Genomic DNA, 14370 nt, shown 5'->3' on the forward strand with positions numbered 1-14370 from the left:
TGAAATAAATTTGTTTGTATGTGAAGCAGAGCTTTTTTGTTTACTCTGTACCCAAAAGTATACCTTTTGATTTTCCCCATTATGGAGGATCATCAGTCATGTTTTTTCTTATCACTGTTGCAGTATTCTTGGAGAATATTCAGCAGAATATCCTAAGAGTAAAGAATACTGCAACAGTGATAATTAGGACATCGGCTGTTATGGTCAGATCTCACACAACTGTACTTTCTACAAAGAATTACTGAGGTTAGGTGCATACTTTATCCAGTCTGCTGACACTGAGGTGATTCTAGCAAGATAGGAACCAAGGTTATTTTATAGTGTTATGGCTTGTATGTATGTACGCAGTGAGTTCTGCCTTACTGTATTATCTGTTAATGGTGCGTATAATGAGTGCCACAATCCCACTTTGTTTTGTATGAACACATATGCACACATATGTGTATGTGTGTGTGTGTGCGAGTGTGTGTGTGTGTGTGTGTGTGTGTGTGTGTGTGTGTGTGTGTGTGTGTGTGTGTATATATATATATATATATATATATATATATATATATATATATATATATAGATTCACTTCATAACACTGAAACTCAAAACACTGAAACTACAAAATCTTGAAAACTCAAAACACTAAAACTCAAAACACTGAAAACACATATCATACATATACTGAGTTTAAACAACATAAATCATATCACTTTCCACCAAGTGTAAGAAGGGAAGCAAGCCCCCCTGCACCCCCCCACACACACATACACCCTGCTACTTATATATATATATCAACTCCAAGATTGCACTTCACTACACTAAGTATGATTTATGTTGTTTAAACTCAGTATATGCATGATATGTGTTTTCAGTGTTTTGAGTTTCAGTGCTTTAAGTTTTCAGTGTTTTGAAGTTTCAGTGTTTTGGACTTCTGTATTATGAAGTTTTCTCATTTTCAGTGTTTTGAATTTTCAGTGTTATGAAGTGAATCCATATATATATATATTTAAATATATATATATATATATATATATATATATATATATATATATATATATATATATATATATATATATATATATATATATATATATATATATACATATATATATATATATATATATATATATATATATATATATATATATGTGTGTGTGTGTGTGTAAACAGAGAGATTTTCAGTGACAAACAGCCCTATAACTGTTTCATTATTCAGTGTATTGGACTTCTTACAGCAATCTTTTTTTTTTGTGCTTTTTTGTTTTGTTTTGTTTTTTGCCTTGTAAGGCTAGACTCTAAATATAGCTACAGCTAATTTTTAATTAAGTGACAAAAGAAATATCAGCAAAGCATATCTACTTTTTGTAGGTGACATAAAGCAAACATCAGATGGTAATCTGCAGTAACAAACACTATTGTCTGTGTTTCAGCTGCCCGTGAATTACAGATCCTTGAAAAGGAGAGAAAAGCAAAACTCTCATATGAGAAGCAAATGGAGGAACGATGGAAGAAGCTGGAGGAGCAGAAACAGAGAGAAGATCAGAAAAGAGCAGCTGTTGAACAAAAAAGAAAGCAGAAACTCAGAGAGGAAGAGGTGAGGCTAATAAAAAAAATGTTTTATTATTAGCTGTCAGTGTATTGCTGGGAAGACTTTTAAAGTTATTTTTAAGGGCTTTTTTGAATTTTGTAGATATATGTTGAGTATAACATCTGGGCATAAAATCCATTTTGAGTATTGATAGATAAAACTGTCTTAGAATAATTCAGCACCTTAAGTAAATAGCATTGGGAAGTGAACCTCCAGATTTTTTTTTAAATTGCTGTGGAGTTTCCAACTTTAAATGTGGGATAGCTGTGGCTGTGCAGTCAATGATAAAGCAACAAATGATCCAACACTGAGTCAGTAGCGTCTGTTAGAATGGTGATATTCTGTAATATAAACTGGATGATTTATTAGGGGACATTAGTTTCACTGTCAGGGCCTGCTTATTTACTGACTGATTATAAGCTTTGTATTGATACCATTGAAGCGTGAGACACAGAGGTTCAGTGCTTTAGGCATTGTAAATCATTAGTGCAGGCAAGCGAACTAACTAATTTAAAATGCTATGGATGGAGTAGGGAAGGTAGGGATTTGTATCTCGGTAGCCTTGCCAATGGACAGTATCATCGGTATCCCTTAAGTAACAGTTGCAGCTGTAGTCCCAGTGAAGTCAGGAAGAATAACTGAGTCATATAACATCATTTCTTCTTATGAAATCTTAATTAGGATAGGCTAAGAAACTGAAAAGTGTGGTGAAAATTTGGACAGAAAAAATAAACAGATGGTTTGCCAAGGAATGAAGTATCAACCACAGTAGCTAGGCTTAGATATTCCATTAATTACAAAAGGAAATATTGGAGTCATTTTCTGATCTGACTTCTAAATGTGCATTACTTTTATAGGAATGATGTGTCACCTGAATAGACTGTATGTAAATTTTCTACCATGTATGTATGGTTTATGTGAAAATGTTGTTAGCCACAGTTGTGGCGAGATTGATATTGGCAAACAGTGAAATAATGCGTCTACACTAATTTGAGAACTTTTTAAAAAGCCATTGTTAGGCAAGCTCTGCATTGTATCCCTTTTTCAAAAGGAAACCAGTTAGTTTTGAGGAAACATCTATGTTTCTGTATTTGCAGGTGAGACTGTTTACTGCAAACATTATGACCTTTGTTTAGGATCAGCATTACCATGATGGATGATAACACTACAGGACACCTTTTTATAACTGCTGACTGACCTTACATTATTGTTAACCATGTTCTCAGGAAAGGTATACATTTCATGTTTATGTCACCTAATTTATTTGATGTTAACTACTTTAACCAAGTATCATGTTTATAGCTACAGATGAAGGAACTGTTAAACATGATACTTACATATTTTTTGAACACATCTAATCACCTTTTTGTAAACCTTTTCGTAGCACATTTCATTTCCATTGCTTATAGCTGATGTACAATACTGCAGTTTTGTTGCGCAGCTATGTGACTAGGTTTATCCATTGTGTGAGAAGCACTATCTCTGTGTCTTTTAGAGTCATGGCAGCCTAAATTTGCTAGTCATCTGAGGCAAAATATAGTTAGCTTCTTAAGTCGATATTTTTTTAAATAAAACTTAGGTTACTTTTACTGCTGAAGTTATTTATTGGTTTGTGCTGTAACTCACAGTGTTTGAATGGAATTGTAAAGATAAGATGCCACACATTTCAGTGGGAAGTACATCAAGTAAGGCTGCAGCTGACTTGTGGCACAGTATGTTTTACCTTTTGAGGGTCAGAGAGTTGGAATGTTCTCTGGAACACTGAATGATTAATTTGTAATGGTTTGTCTGTCTGCAGCATCACAACACAGCTTGAAGTCTGGACAAGACATAGGGAGGTGCTCATTCAATAAGCCACTTTACTTGACCACTCTAACACAGAAAAGGAATAGTTCACCTAATGAATTATACCACCTCTGAGATCACTATACAGTGGGGAAAGGGCAAATTCCCCGATGCCCACTGTTCTTGATCTCGCAAGGACTTAACACCAGCAGAAGCAATCAAATGAGTTTCAGTCACTTCTGCTGGTGTAAAAAATGTTTGACATTATAAGAGTCAATTATATGGAACTTTTCCCACTAAGGGCACTTTTATCAACAGTAACAAGATGCCAGTACATAACATTTCCCTCCCTTTTAAGGAACAAAGTCACACTTTTCCTCTATTTTTTTTTTGTTCAAAATCCAGTTACACTGTTCTATCCATTGCTAGGCATTTGGTAACTATAAAAGTGAATTCAGGCAGTGTAGTATTGTGAAATTATATAAGTGAATTCAGGTAGTGTAATGTAGTGAACAAATAAGGGAAGAAATAGTTTCATAATTTAGGAACTCAAGACGAACTGCAGTTATAAAACATGTTATGACCAGCATCCATTTGTCACTGCTTGCATTTTGTTCTTGCACTTGTCTATACACTGGTTATGAGTGGTTTGAAAAATTCACATTTGTTTTCCTGTGGACATAGGTCATAATCTGCTAACCTCTGTAGAACAGGTTTTTAAAATGCATTCCTTCATTCTCTCCCATCATGGTAATGTCGTTAAGGCTGCATGGTTTGCCACGATGCACATGCAGTAATGGATCCATGGCTGTTTACCAAAATATTGGTTCTGATGCCACTCGAAAAACAACTCAGTTGTACTGATACAGTCCATTGTTGGTACACCTTTGAATCTTCTTCTGATTCTATCTGCAGGTAAACCAGTGCAAAGACCACCTTACTGAAATGGTGACTTCCAGAGAAGTTTGTAAAAATGTCCTAAGTCTTGAGCATTTTGAATGGTTAAGAGCCACCTTAAAATCATTGCAGATTTGCACTATTTCATCTTTATTGGCTACAGGGACCACTGGTGTGACTCAAGGGCTCCAGCCAACATTACAGTTCTATCATCTTCCAACCAATCCAGCTCCATTTACACCCTCGTTTGAATACTATATTAGATGGGATGAACCAGTAGCTCAACAGGAGGCACATTTGTCTTTGATGTAGAAGGTTGTGGGTTCTATTCCCATACAAGGGAGTTGGATTAGTTAGCCAATACTGACACTGCTGGGCAGCATAATGGGAGGGGTGCTACATTCCTGATATGTGCAGTCTTTTGGAAGAGATGTTAAGCTGATACCCCATCTGCCTGAGCTGGTTGTAGGGAAGGTGGGTGTAAAGATCCCATGGCAGTTGTCAAAAAGAATAGAGGAAAATCTCAGGTGCCCTGGGCAAATTTCCCCTAGTCATTATGAATGCCACCTTGTATCTTCCTGAAAAGAAGATAAATAAATAAACTTAGTGTAACGTACTCTTTCAGGACTGCTTTGTCTTCCGTATGCTTTTGAGTGTGACTTTCATCTTGGAATACAGGTGCTTTGTCATTCAAAACCTTCTGTAGCATGACATATGTTGTCCGAGGATGAAGAGATGTAGAGAGGTCCCCTAATACAACTTCAGTGCTCTTTAATTATTGTTGTTTTAAAATTATTAGTGAATGATAACATTGTTGGACTATAACAATGTTTTAAATGTGATCATTTTAGTGCATGTATGTCTTTAAATTAGTAATTAATCTGAGTAATGAAGCTTATAAATATGAACTTAGTTAGTTATGTGTCTGTTCTGATGAAATTCCTCTGAGATTTGGGAAACTAAGGGATGTATCTGAAAGAAAAAATGTGTGCTGTTCTAAGTGTCCAAGGTGTTTTTCGTTTGTCCTAAGTACTCTCAGATACCGATGGCCCCAAAAATATTTCCTTGGTTACACTAACTTGCTTGGCCAGTATTTCTGACAGAGTATTCTGTAGGGAATTTTTAAAGTCTGCCAACTCATTAAATTCCCAAAGCATATGTCCCTAGTTACCTTTTTCTTCCCCATCATACCTCCCAACATTTGCCATCTACCTGAGGAAAAATTCTTTGGTGTGTATTTGGGGTATAAAAAATCCAAACACTTCCAGCCAAAAATCCTAAATCTTATAGATTTTGTTGCATATTTTGGAGATATACATATGCCCTCCCATTTTTTTTTTTTTTTTTGTGTGAATTGCATATCTAATTGGACTGCTTTTGATTGATTTCTATAGTTATCATGCAATATTTTATATGCCCTACTATTTATCCACTTTTGACAGCATCTTCTGTTCTCGATTCAACTAAAAACTCAACTGGTGCACGTCTTTCAGTTAGGATTCCCCTATCCCTTTGTCTTTGTCTATACTCTGATGTTGTGTCTTTCGGCTTTTCCCGGTTAGGGGTCGCCACAGTGGAACTCCGGTCCGCTCATGATTGGCAGTTGATTTTTTACGTTCCGAGTTGCCAGCTCTGACGCACAACCTTCAACAAAGGTACGCCCATTCACGCATGTCTCCACGCAGAAGACGCTCTAGCTGAGAGTCGAACTGGACAGCGTCTTACAGTGAGGTGACAATGCTACTGCAGCACCACCACCATAGTGGTCTACTCTGATATCAATTTCTAATAAGGAAGGCAATAACCAGTCTGCAATCCAAATGTTTTCTTGGCCTCTTCCCATTCTGTTACTTTTCTTTCTGTATGTTCCCAATCCCTTGGTTCCTTTGCCATCTTACCCAGTAAATTCCAGTCCTGTCTTGTCTATTCTCTGTACTCCTAAGTGCAGTGATCCCTATTGGCAGAATCTTCTTTCTCCATTCCTGTATTGGCTTAGTTCTTAGTATACTTTCTGCTACTTTATGAATATAATATTCTGTATGACTTTTGTTATTCTCCTTAAGGATCTGTGTCTAAAATCTCATTCTTTCCTTATTTCTTAAATTAACTCCCTGCTTTATCATCATCATCACTTTTCACTTTGAATTGTAGCTTTCTGCTTGTGTTATGCATAAGGGCCTTAACTATGTAGCTCTAAAATATCCCTTCAAATCAGGTAATCCTAAACCTCCTTGCTCTATTGCAAGGATCAACTCTTTTCCTGATCCCCTCCCAAATAAAATCCTTCAAGTCTTTATTAATTAGTATGCCCATCTTCTCTTCTGGATGAAAAAATATACCTGACCTGTGTTTGAAACCAAAGGGACATTTTTACTGCTTGTGTCTTACTATCCATATCCATAGGCATGAGCTTCCAATTTCTCAGCTTTTGTATTATCTTTTGTTTAGTCTGTTTCCACATATCCTTAGCTGTAATAACCAAATCCTTCTTAATCCATACTACTAAATACATAATTTTTATCATGTCTCCATAAATGTGGGTATTGCTGGACCAGTTCATGTGTGTATACATAGTTTATAGCTATAGCCTTTATTTTTTATTCATTAATTTTATATCTCAAAAAAAAAAAACAGGAACTGTCTCAGAATATTCCACAACACTGAGATGTCTTTTTCAGCATCCATCAGGTAGAAAATAATGTCATCTGCAAATAAAGCTAACGTTTCTTGAACACCATACCAATTATATCCTGGAATTTCTGAGTTCTTTATTTTCATTCCCAGTGGTTCTAAATTTAATGAACATAACAAAGGGGAAAGAGGACACACCTTCCTGGTTCCTCTGTTAAGATGCAACTTATCAGAGAGAAACCCTCACACTTAGATTTTTGCCTTTGATCCCTCATATATACTTCTACTTAACCTTATTATTCTATTAGGAGATGGGGCAGCCACGGTGGTGCAGCGGTTAGCATTGCTGCCTCACAGCAAGAGGTTCTCCGGTTCGATTCTTGGCTGGGGTGCCTTCTGTGCGGAGTCTGCATGTCCTCCCTGTGGTCGCGTGGGTTTCCTCCAGGTGCTCCGGTTTCCTCCCACATCCCAAAGATATGCAGTAGGTGGATTGGACACTCTAAATTGGCCCTAGGTGTGAGTGTGTGCATTTGTGTGCCTTTCGTGGAAGGTTGGGCGGTGGGCTGGCAACTCGACACTGTAAAACTCCACTGCCAATCATGAGTGGACAGATGATACGCTGTGGCAACCCCTAACCAGGAAAAAGCCGAAAGAAGAAGAAGAAGAAAAGATTCTATCAGGAGATGCAAATGCTTCCATTGCTCTACTCATAAAATTCCCAGCTTACTCTGCCAAATGCTTTCTCTGCATCAAGACCCTCCAGTGATAGTCATATTTTCTTATATACTGCTTCCTATGAATCATTATTGTTCTATTAATGTTGTCACGTCTGCCTCCATATCTGTCAATTTTCGCATCACTGTTGCTATTCTTTTAGCCATTATAGACTTAAACACTTTATAATAGTGGCTTAAAATTGAAATGGGCCTATATGAAGCTGAATCAGATGGGTCTTTACTGTCTTTTGGCATTACAGCCACCACAGTTTTTTTTCTAGGATGTCGTTGTCTCCCCTCTTTTTAAAATACTGTTAAACAAAACCTTCCAGATCTTTATCACTTTCTTCCATCCTAATTTCCAAACTTCCACCAAAATACCATCTATTCCTGGACACTTCCTGTAGATTGGTTATATATCAACATTTTTATCTCATCTCTTTCTATCTTAACTGTTAGTTGTTGAGTCTCATCTACTTCTAACATGGGCATGTTTAAGTCTTCATAAATATTTCCATTTGTGCTTTTTCTTGATTTCCCCACTTCTCTGCTTTATACAAATTTTCATAAAATTTCCAAAATCTCTCTAAGACCGCTGCAGGATCTATAGTTATTTTTCTTCTTATAGGCTCCGTTAGTTTGGCTTTCTGTTGCCTAAGTCGTTGTACCAAACATTTTTGTGCTCTGGAATTATTTTCAAAAACAGTGGCTTAACAGCAATCTTTCTAATCTCATAAATATTATCCAGGCACTCCCTTATTTTCTCTTTAGTACTGTGCAGTTCTGCCTCTTCTTGTTCTTTGAGATTCCCTTTATTTTATAATACTTTAACCTTTATTAGCCCATCTAAATAATTCTTATTACTTTTTAACCATATCTCTTTTTCTTTTATTTCTACCCTATTTTTAAGCTTTATTTTTATTTTGTCCCAGTCACTAGCTGTAACTTCTGGAGTGCTTTCTATCTTCCCATATAACTCCTGGATAATTTCCACTACTCATTCCCTAAATTCCTCTTTTTTTAATAGGTAGTGGGGAAGCACTAGTGTCTCCTTTTTACTTCATCACCCTGCATTTTTATCTTAGTAATTATTGGCACATGATTTGAAATAGTTATTGGATGTGCATCAAAGTACTCAATTAAATAGACGTGTTCCTGTGAAATATAACAATAGTATGTAAATTCTCTCTAAGTTCCTACCACTGAATTTGCATCTTTTATACCAAATATTTTCATAAATTTCTTCAGAAATTTGCCCTCTTTTGTTATGATTTCTCTTCTAGCCTCCCAATACATCCTCATTGTTGCAAGTCAAATTCCAGTCCCCACCAAGAAGTAGTAATCCCTGCTGAATGCTAATTATTTCTCTCAAGAATATTTAATCTCCAAAATAACAGTTTTAGGTGGAATATATATACATGTCAGCATAATTCTCATCCCTTGCCAGTAGCTTCTTACTACTATAAATCTACCACTGTCTTTTTTCCTCTTCTATCATTACTTAGCAATTAAGTACTCCTATTTTCCCTTATTTCCAGTATTCTGCAGAATATCCATCCTAAAATCATTTCTTTATCAAATTCACATGCTCATTTCTTTCCAGATGTCTCTCCTGCAGCATTGCTACTTGCACTCTGCATTTCTTAATGTAATTAAGTATTCTTTCTCTTTTGTCTATACCTGTGAGACTGTTCACATTCCAGATAACATGGAAAATACCACCATTATGGTAAGAAGTCATTATTCCCACATATTATATATGGCATCTTTTTTAAATGACTGTTTTCAGCTTTTGTAATTTATGCACCCATCAATGTCTGCAGGTAAATCATTTTTTCTTATCATCAACATTGGAAGCTATGTCACATTTTATAAGACATTTTGTTGTAATAAAAACTCTAAACAAAAAACAGACACACTCCCAGAACACTCCTATTACTTGTTAATGTAATATAAATTCACTAACCAAGAAAAAGGTCAACATAGTCCAAAGTACACAATAGGTAGTAAGTGAAGAATGAATAACATTTCCAAACTGCAGTCTGTTTAATCCAAACAAGTAACATTTTAATAAATAGTTAAGTGCTTTTATCCACAATACTTGAAACTTCTTTAAAACAGTTAATTAAAACAAACAAGGAGTTTATATTGAACATTTTAATTTATGTAGGTGCTGCTATGCTGTGCTGTGCTGTACTGGACTGCACTGGAACCAAAGTCTTCTTAAGACAAAAAGTCTTGCTGAATGTTTACTGCTGAATCAGAGACACAGAATTTTGCATGACTGCATCTGTAGTCTTTTTAAAGCACCAAATTGCACACTAGTTTTTCGACTTTTCCCGGTTAGGGGTCACCACAGCAGAACTCTGGTCCACTCATGATTGGCAGTGGATTTTTACAGTACCGAGTTGCCAGCCCAACTCCCAAACTTCAAAGAAGTCATGCCCATTCATGCTCGCACCTACCTGCATGTCTTTTAGCATCATTCGACCGTGGGGGAGGACATGCAGACTCCACACAGAAGGCACCCCAGCCAAGAATCAAATGGGAGAACCTCTTACTGTGAGGCAACAATGTGAACCACTGCACCACCGCGGCGACATTTTGGAGCACAATAATATTTTACTGTAAGCACAGTTACAAATAACTTATTTTTATAACAAACAAGATGTATGACTGTAGTTTACAAATTTAATTTGCAAAGTCTTTCCTTCACAACTGATATGGATGATGGCTTTATGGCTTTCCATTCTCCAGTTAGCTCAGAACCTGACTTCCTACCAAATACCTCTAACATAATTTGATTTATAGTTCTTATACACTGTTCTAGTCACACAATTCAGATCCTGTTTTTCCATTTGGTATCTTTTTTAGGCTTCTGCTGATACTTTACTTTCCAGACTTGTTTAAGGAAATATTTTGTTATAAAGCACGTATTGTCCTTCTGTAAAACCATTTTTGCTGATGTGAAAATGTATGCAACAGAAGACTGAAAGGAAACATCTGTGAAAATATGTCAAACTGTTCTGCTGCTGATATTGAAAAAACATGTTTTTGAGGAACTGATATTGTGAAACAACATGTTTTCTGAGGAAACAGCTTTGTAAAAGATCACGTATTGCTGAGTTAATAATAAAGCATGTATTTTAATAGATATTTGTAAACTGTTCTACAAACATGAGAAAAGCATGTAATACTTGTTTTCCAGAATTGCTTTTTAGGCTTTTTTTTTGCTGATGCTGTGAAGAAGCCTGTCTGTTATACATATAGTGTAGATGCCCATTTTACATTGCTAAATTCTTTACATATATTAAGCAAACTTTTTATTCTATGCTTTATCTTTAAGCATATTTACAACATAATTCATTTCAATCTTTTATTCACTGTTAAATACACTCTAACATGTCCCTCTCTTTATTTTTAAAACAGTTTATATTAATATGTATCTTTTGTCAGATTATACAGAAAACACATTAGAAAACCTTTTGTCTTTTTTGATACAACAAATCAAAATGCAATTTTACATAGTTAATACAATGATATCAAGTATTACTATCAAAACTGAATGTATCTAACAACTTTTTCTTTTGCAGACCATTCTGTGAAAATATTCCATCAGTTGTGAGCTGTGTCCACTTTAGTTTTATTTTTTAACTTGATTAATTTATTCTTTTGCGATCACAGAATTTAATTTATGACTTAGAACTGTTCCATTAACTCTTTGCAGCTGTTGAATTGACTGTTTAATTTTATTAATAATTTTATACCAAAAGATTAGAGGAAGACTAATATCTATAAGAGACAAAAACTGTGTGCTACTGCAAACATTATTTAGTGCTAAATATATACAGTTTCAATGCCAGTTTAACCATAACATTGTGGTCATATTTTTGAACTGCTCATATACTTTAGTTGACAGTGAAGTGAAAATCTTAAAGTACTGAACTGGGCTTTTAATACTTGAGGATTTAAAAAACATGATTTATACACTGAAGAATGCTATTTACATATTAGTCCATTAGCTGTATGAATACAATATTTTAATATAATTTTCTTCTAACTGGGGTAACCAATACTGGTATGGATAAAATGGTGGCCCAAAAACCAGTGATAAAACTGCAACTTAAAACCAGTGATAAAATTACAACCAGTGCTAAAATTACAACTTGACAAATTACTTTTGAACTTGTTACTTTACAATGTGTCCTATACAGTATGTAGCTGCACAGACTGTTTGCTACTCATGGATTTCAATCTACTATTAAACATTTTAGACTGAATATTTTGCATCTGTACATATAAAGACTGCAAGGGACCTTTAGTCCAATCTTCAAATTTAGTAACATTGCATCAAGCAAAATATTGGACTAGTAGAATTGCCACCAGAGGCAACTACATACCCACATACCCAACAATTAGAAACATTCATGCCTTTTGCATACCAACATTGTCTTGCCAAAAACATATTCACATATTTTTACTCTCTCTCTTATATAGCTTTACAGTTTAAATACAATTTTAATACTAAGCAATACAATAATAATTAGCATAATAGCTATTAGCAACTTGTAAAATATCTTGTCTTGTCAGGTTTAATCTGTTTACCAGTATTTCTAATGCACTAATATGTTTACCAGTATTTCTAATGCACTAATACCTGTTTTCCCCTCCCCCCTAAAAGAGTATTGTCAAGAAGGAATGAGATATTCTTTCTTCATGTAGGTCTGTTTTAGACCCTTCTGCAGTACTGCTTATACAATCAGTGTAAAACTGAGAAAGCCCCCCTCCTTACTGTAGTATTGCAGTATTGTTTATTTGCTTTATGCTGTGAGACTAGAATGTATGTCAGCCCAACACTTTGGTTATACATTTGCATTATTAGATTGCTAACAAATTGTGTACCTTTGTCTGATTTGATAATTTTTTTTATAAAGCTTTTGCTGTTTACTACTACTAGTAGGTATTTATACCCTCCTGCATAATTTATTTGAACTGTATGTATGTTATAGCCGGTTTGATGGCTGTACTTGATGTAATTGAGTTTTTTTTTTTTTTTTACTTTTGATATTTACCTGCAAACAGATTATCAGTGACATGCATGCACAACTGTGACATTTTATTACAATTACCAAATAGTACTGCATGTGAACACTTAACAGTTATGTTTTAATAAAAAAAAACACAAACCTCTTGTCTGGCAATCAGTCTTGTTTTTTTACCTTATCTGCCCAGCATTTCCTGTAACTATTCATCCAGCCTGGGAAGGTCTGAGCTCACATTTTAGACTCTGTAGACCATAGTTAACTCTTTTAATACACTTGCAGCTTGATAGTAGAATGCAGTTATAAAACACTTAGAATTATAATAAGTATTTGTGATTCATATAACTATGCATTTATACTACATAAATAGACATTACAATTAGCTTACATATTTTTTAACTTGGATTTCAATATTTTTTATTTTATTTTATTTAACTGTAAGACTGCTTGACTGATGCCGTCTGTGATTTTATTTCTTTTTAAAATTGTCTGTCAGAGCTTTTAACTGTTTGGTGTGGTATTACTATACAATTATAAAAAAAATTGTAAAAAACAAAATAGATATTAGATTAACACATTTATATTTACATTATTTATACTTGCTGTTGTCTGCCTTTTGCTTTTGTGCATTTTAAACAGATGTATTTTAGATGAAAAGAAAATACATTCATGTTAGTCTTGTGACTTTAGATTTTTACTGTTATGCACTAGAACTGCTTTATCTTTTGACTATGCTATGAGAATGGCAGTCATATGCTCTACTTTACTGTAGTACTGATAAATGTCTTGTTTTAACTGAATGAAAGTTTTAAAACATTTGAGAATGATTTGTTCATACATTAGATCCAGCCATGTATGCTTAACCATTTTCAAAACATAAACATATTATAAAATATGACTTTTTTGTACAGATCAGCTGTAGTTTCCTGCTCTTTTGCAATGTTTTTTTTAAGCTCAGCTGATGTGTACAGGAAGTCAGTCTCTGTCATTTCAGCTAATTTATTTTCTTTATCCTGTAACTGCTGTTGAGCTTCCTGTAATGCTGCACAGTCTGTCTGATATTTCTCAGTAGCCTGTTCTGCTGAATCTAAAACTCCTATGCACTTTTGAAAAGATGTTTGTATAATTTATCTAAACTTCCTGAACTCATTGTGTCTGTGTTTTAGAAGTTTATTAAATATTTTGTAACAAGATGTACTAGAGTTTCTGTCAATAAATTATTTAACTATTGTTGTAACGCTGAAATTAACCTTTCACATGTGGTGACAGGACATAAGTGTTCAACATCTGAATATAATGTAAGCATATTAAATTTTCCTGGTTCTTTACCATTAATATGTTTGTCTGTACAGTCTAACCTTTGAATAATGGCATGCACTGCATTTTTATAACATTGTACACATAAAGCAGTTTCATATGATTTACACAATAAACGTGTCATACCACATATGGTTTTCTTTGAGATACTAGTCAAATATTGTTATCCATTTGCATAATGCCTTACTATCAACTTGTCCTAATAAGGTTTTACATTTGCTAATATGCTGTGTATCCTAACACTGTATTTTGTTATTATTATTATTATTATTATTATTATTATTATCTTTACTGGCATCCATACTGTATGTAACACAGAAAGTTTTTCTTACCAGTCAACAGGGAGGCAGATAGCCAGGCTGCTTTACTGTAGATGGTTGAAAAGTTTCTGTAGTCACTTGTGAAG

The 14370-nt window shown here is 34.6% G+C and overlaps 1 protein-coding gene across 9 annotated transcripts in view; it reads left to right on the plus strand.

The window, feature by feature from the left end:
- The window catches only part of MAP7D2 (MAP7 domain containing 2), a 1271501-nt gene that overhangs the window by 696078 nt on the left and 561053 nt on the right, over positions 1 to 14370 (plus strand). For all 9 annotated transcript variants that reach the window (XM_044072255.1, XM_044072256.1, XM_044072253.1 and 6 more), the window contains exon 4: positions 1419 to 1582. In XM_044072255.1, coding sequence (XP_043928190.1) covers positions 1419 to 1582 — 164 coding nt within the window. The remainder of the gene's footprint in view (positions 1 to 1418; positions 1583 to 14370) is intronic.

Source organism: Protopterus annectens, chromosome 5.part0 (assembly GCF_019279795.1).
Source record: "Protopterus annectens isolate FY-2018-M chromosome 5.part0, PAN1.0, whole genome shotgun sequence".
Taxonomy (NCBI): Eukaryota; Metazoa; Chordata; order Ceratodontiformes; family Protopteridae; genus Protopterus; species Protopterus annectens.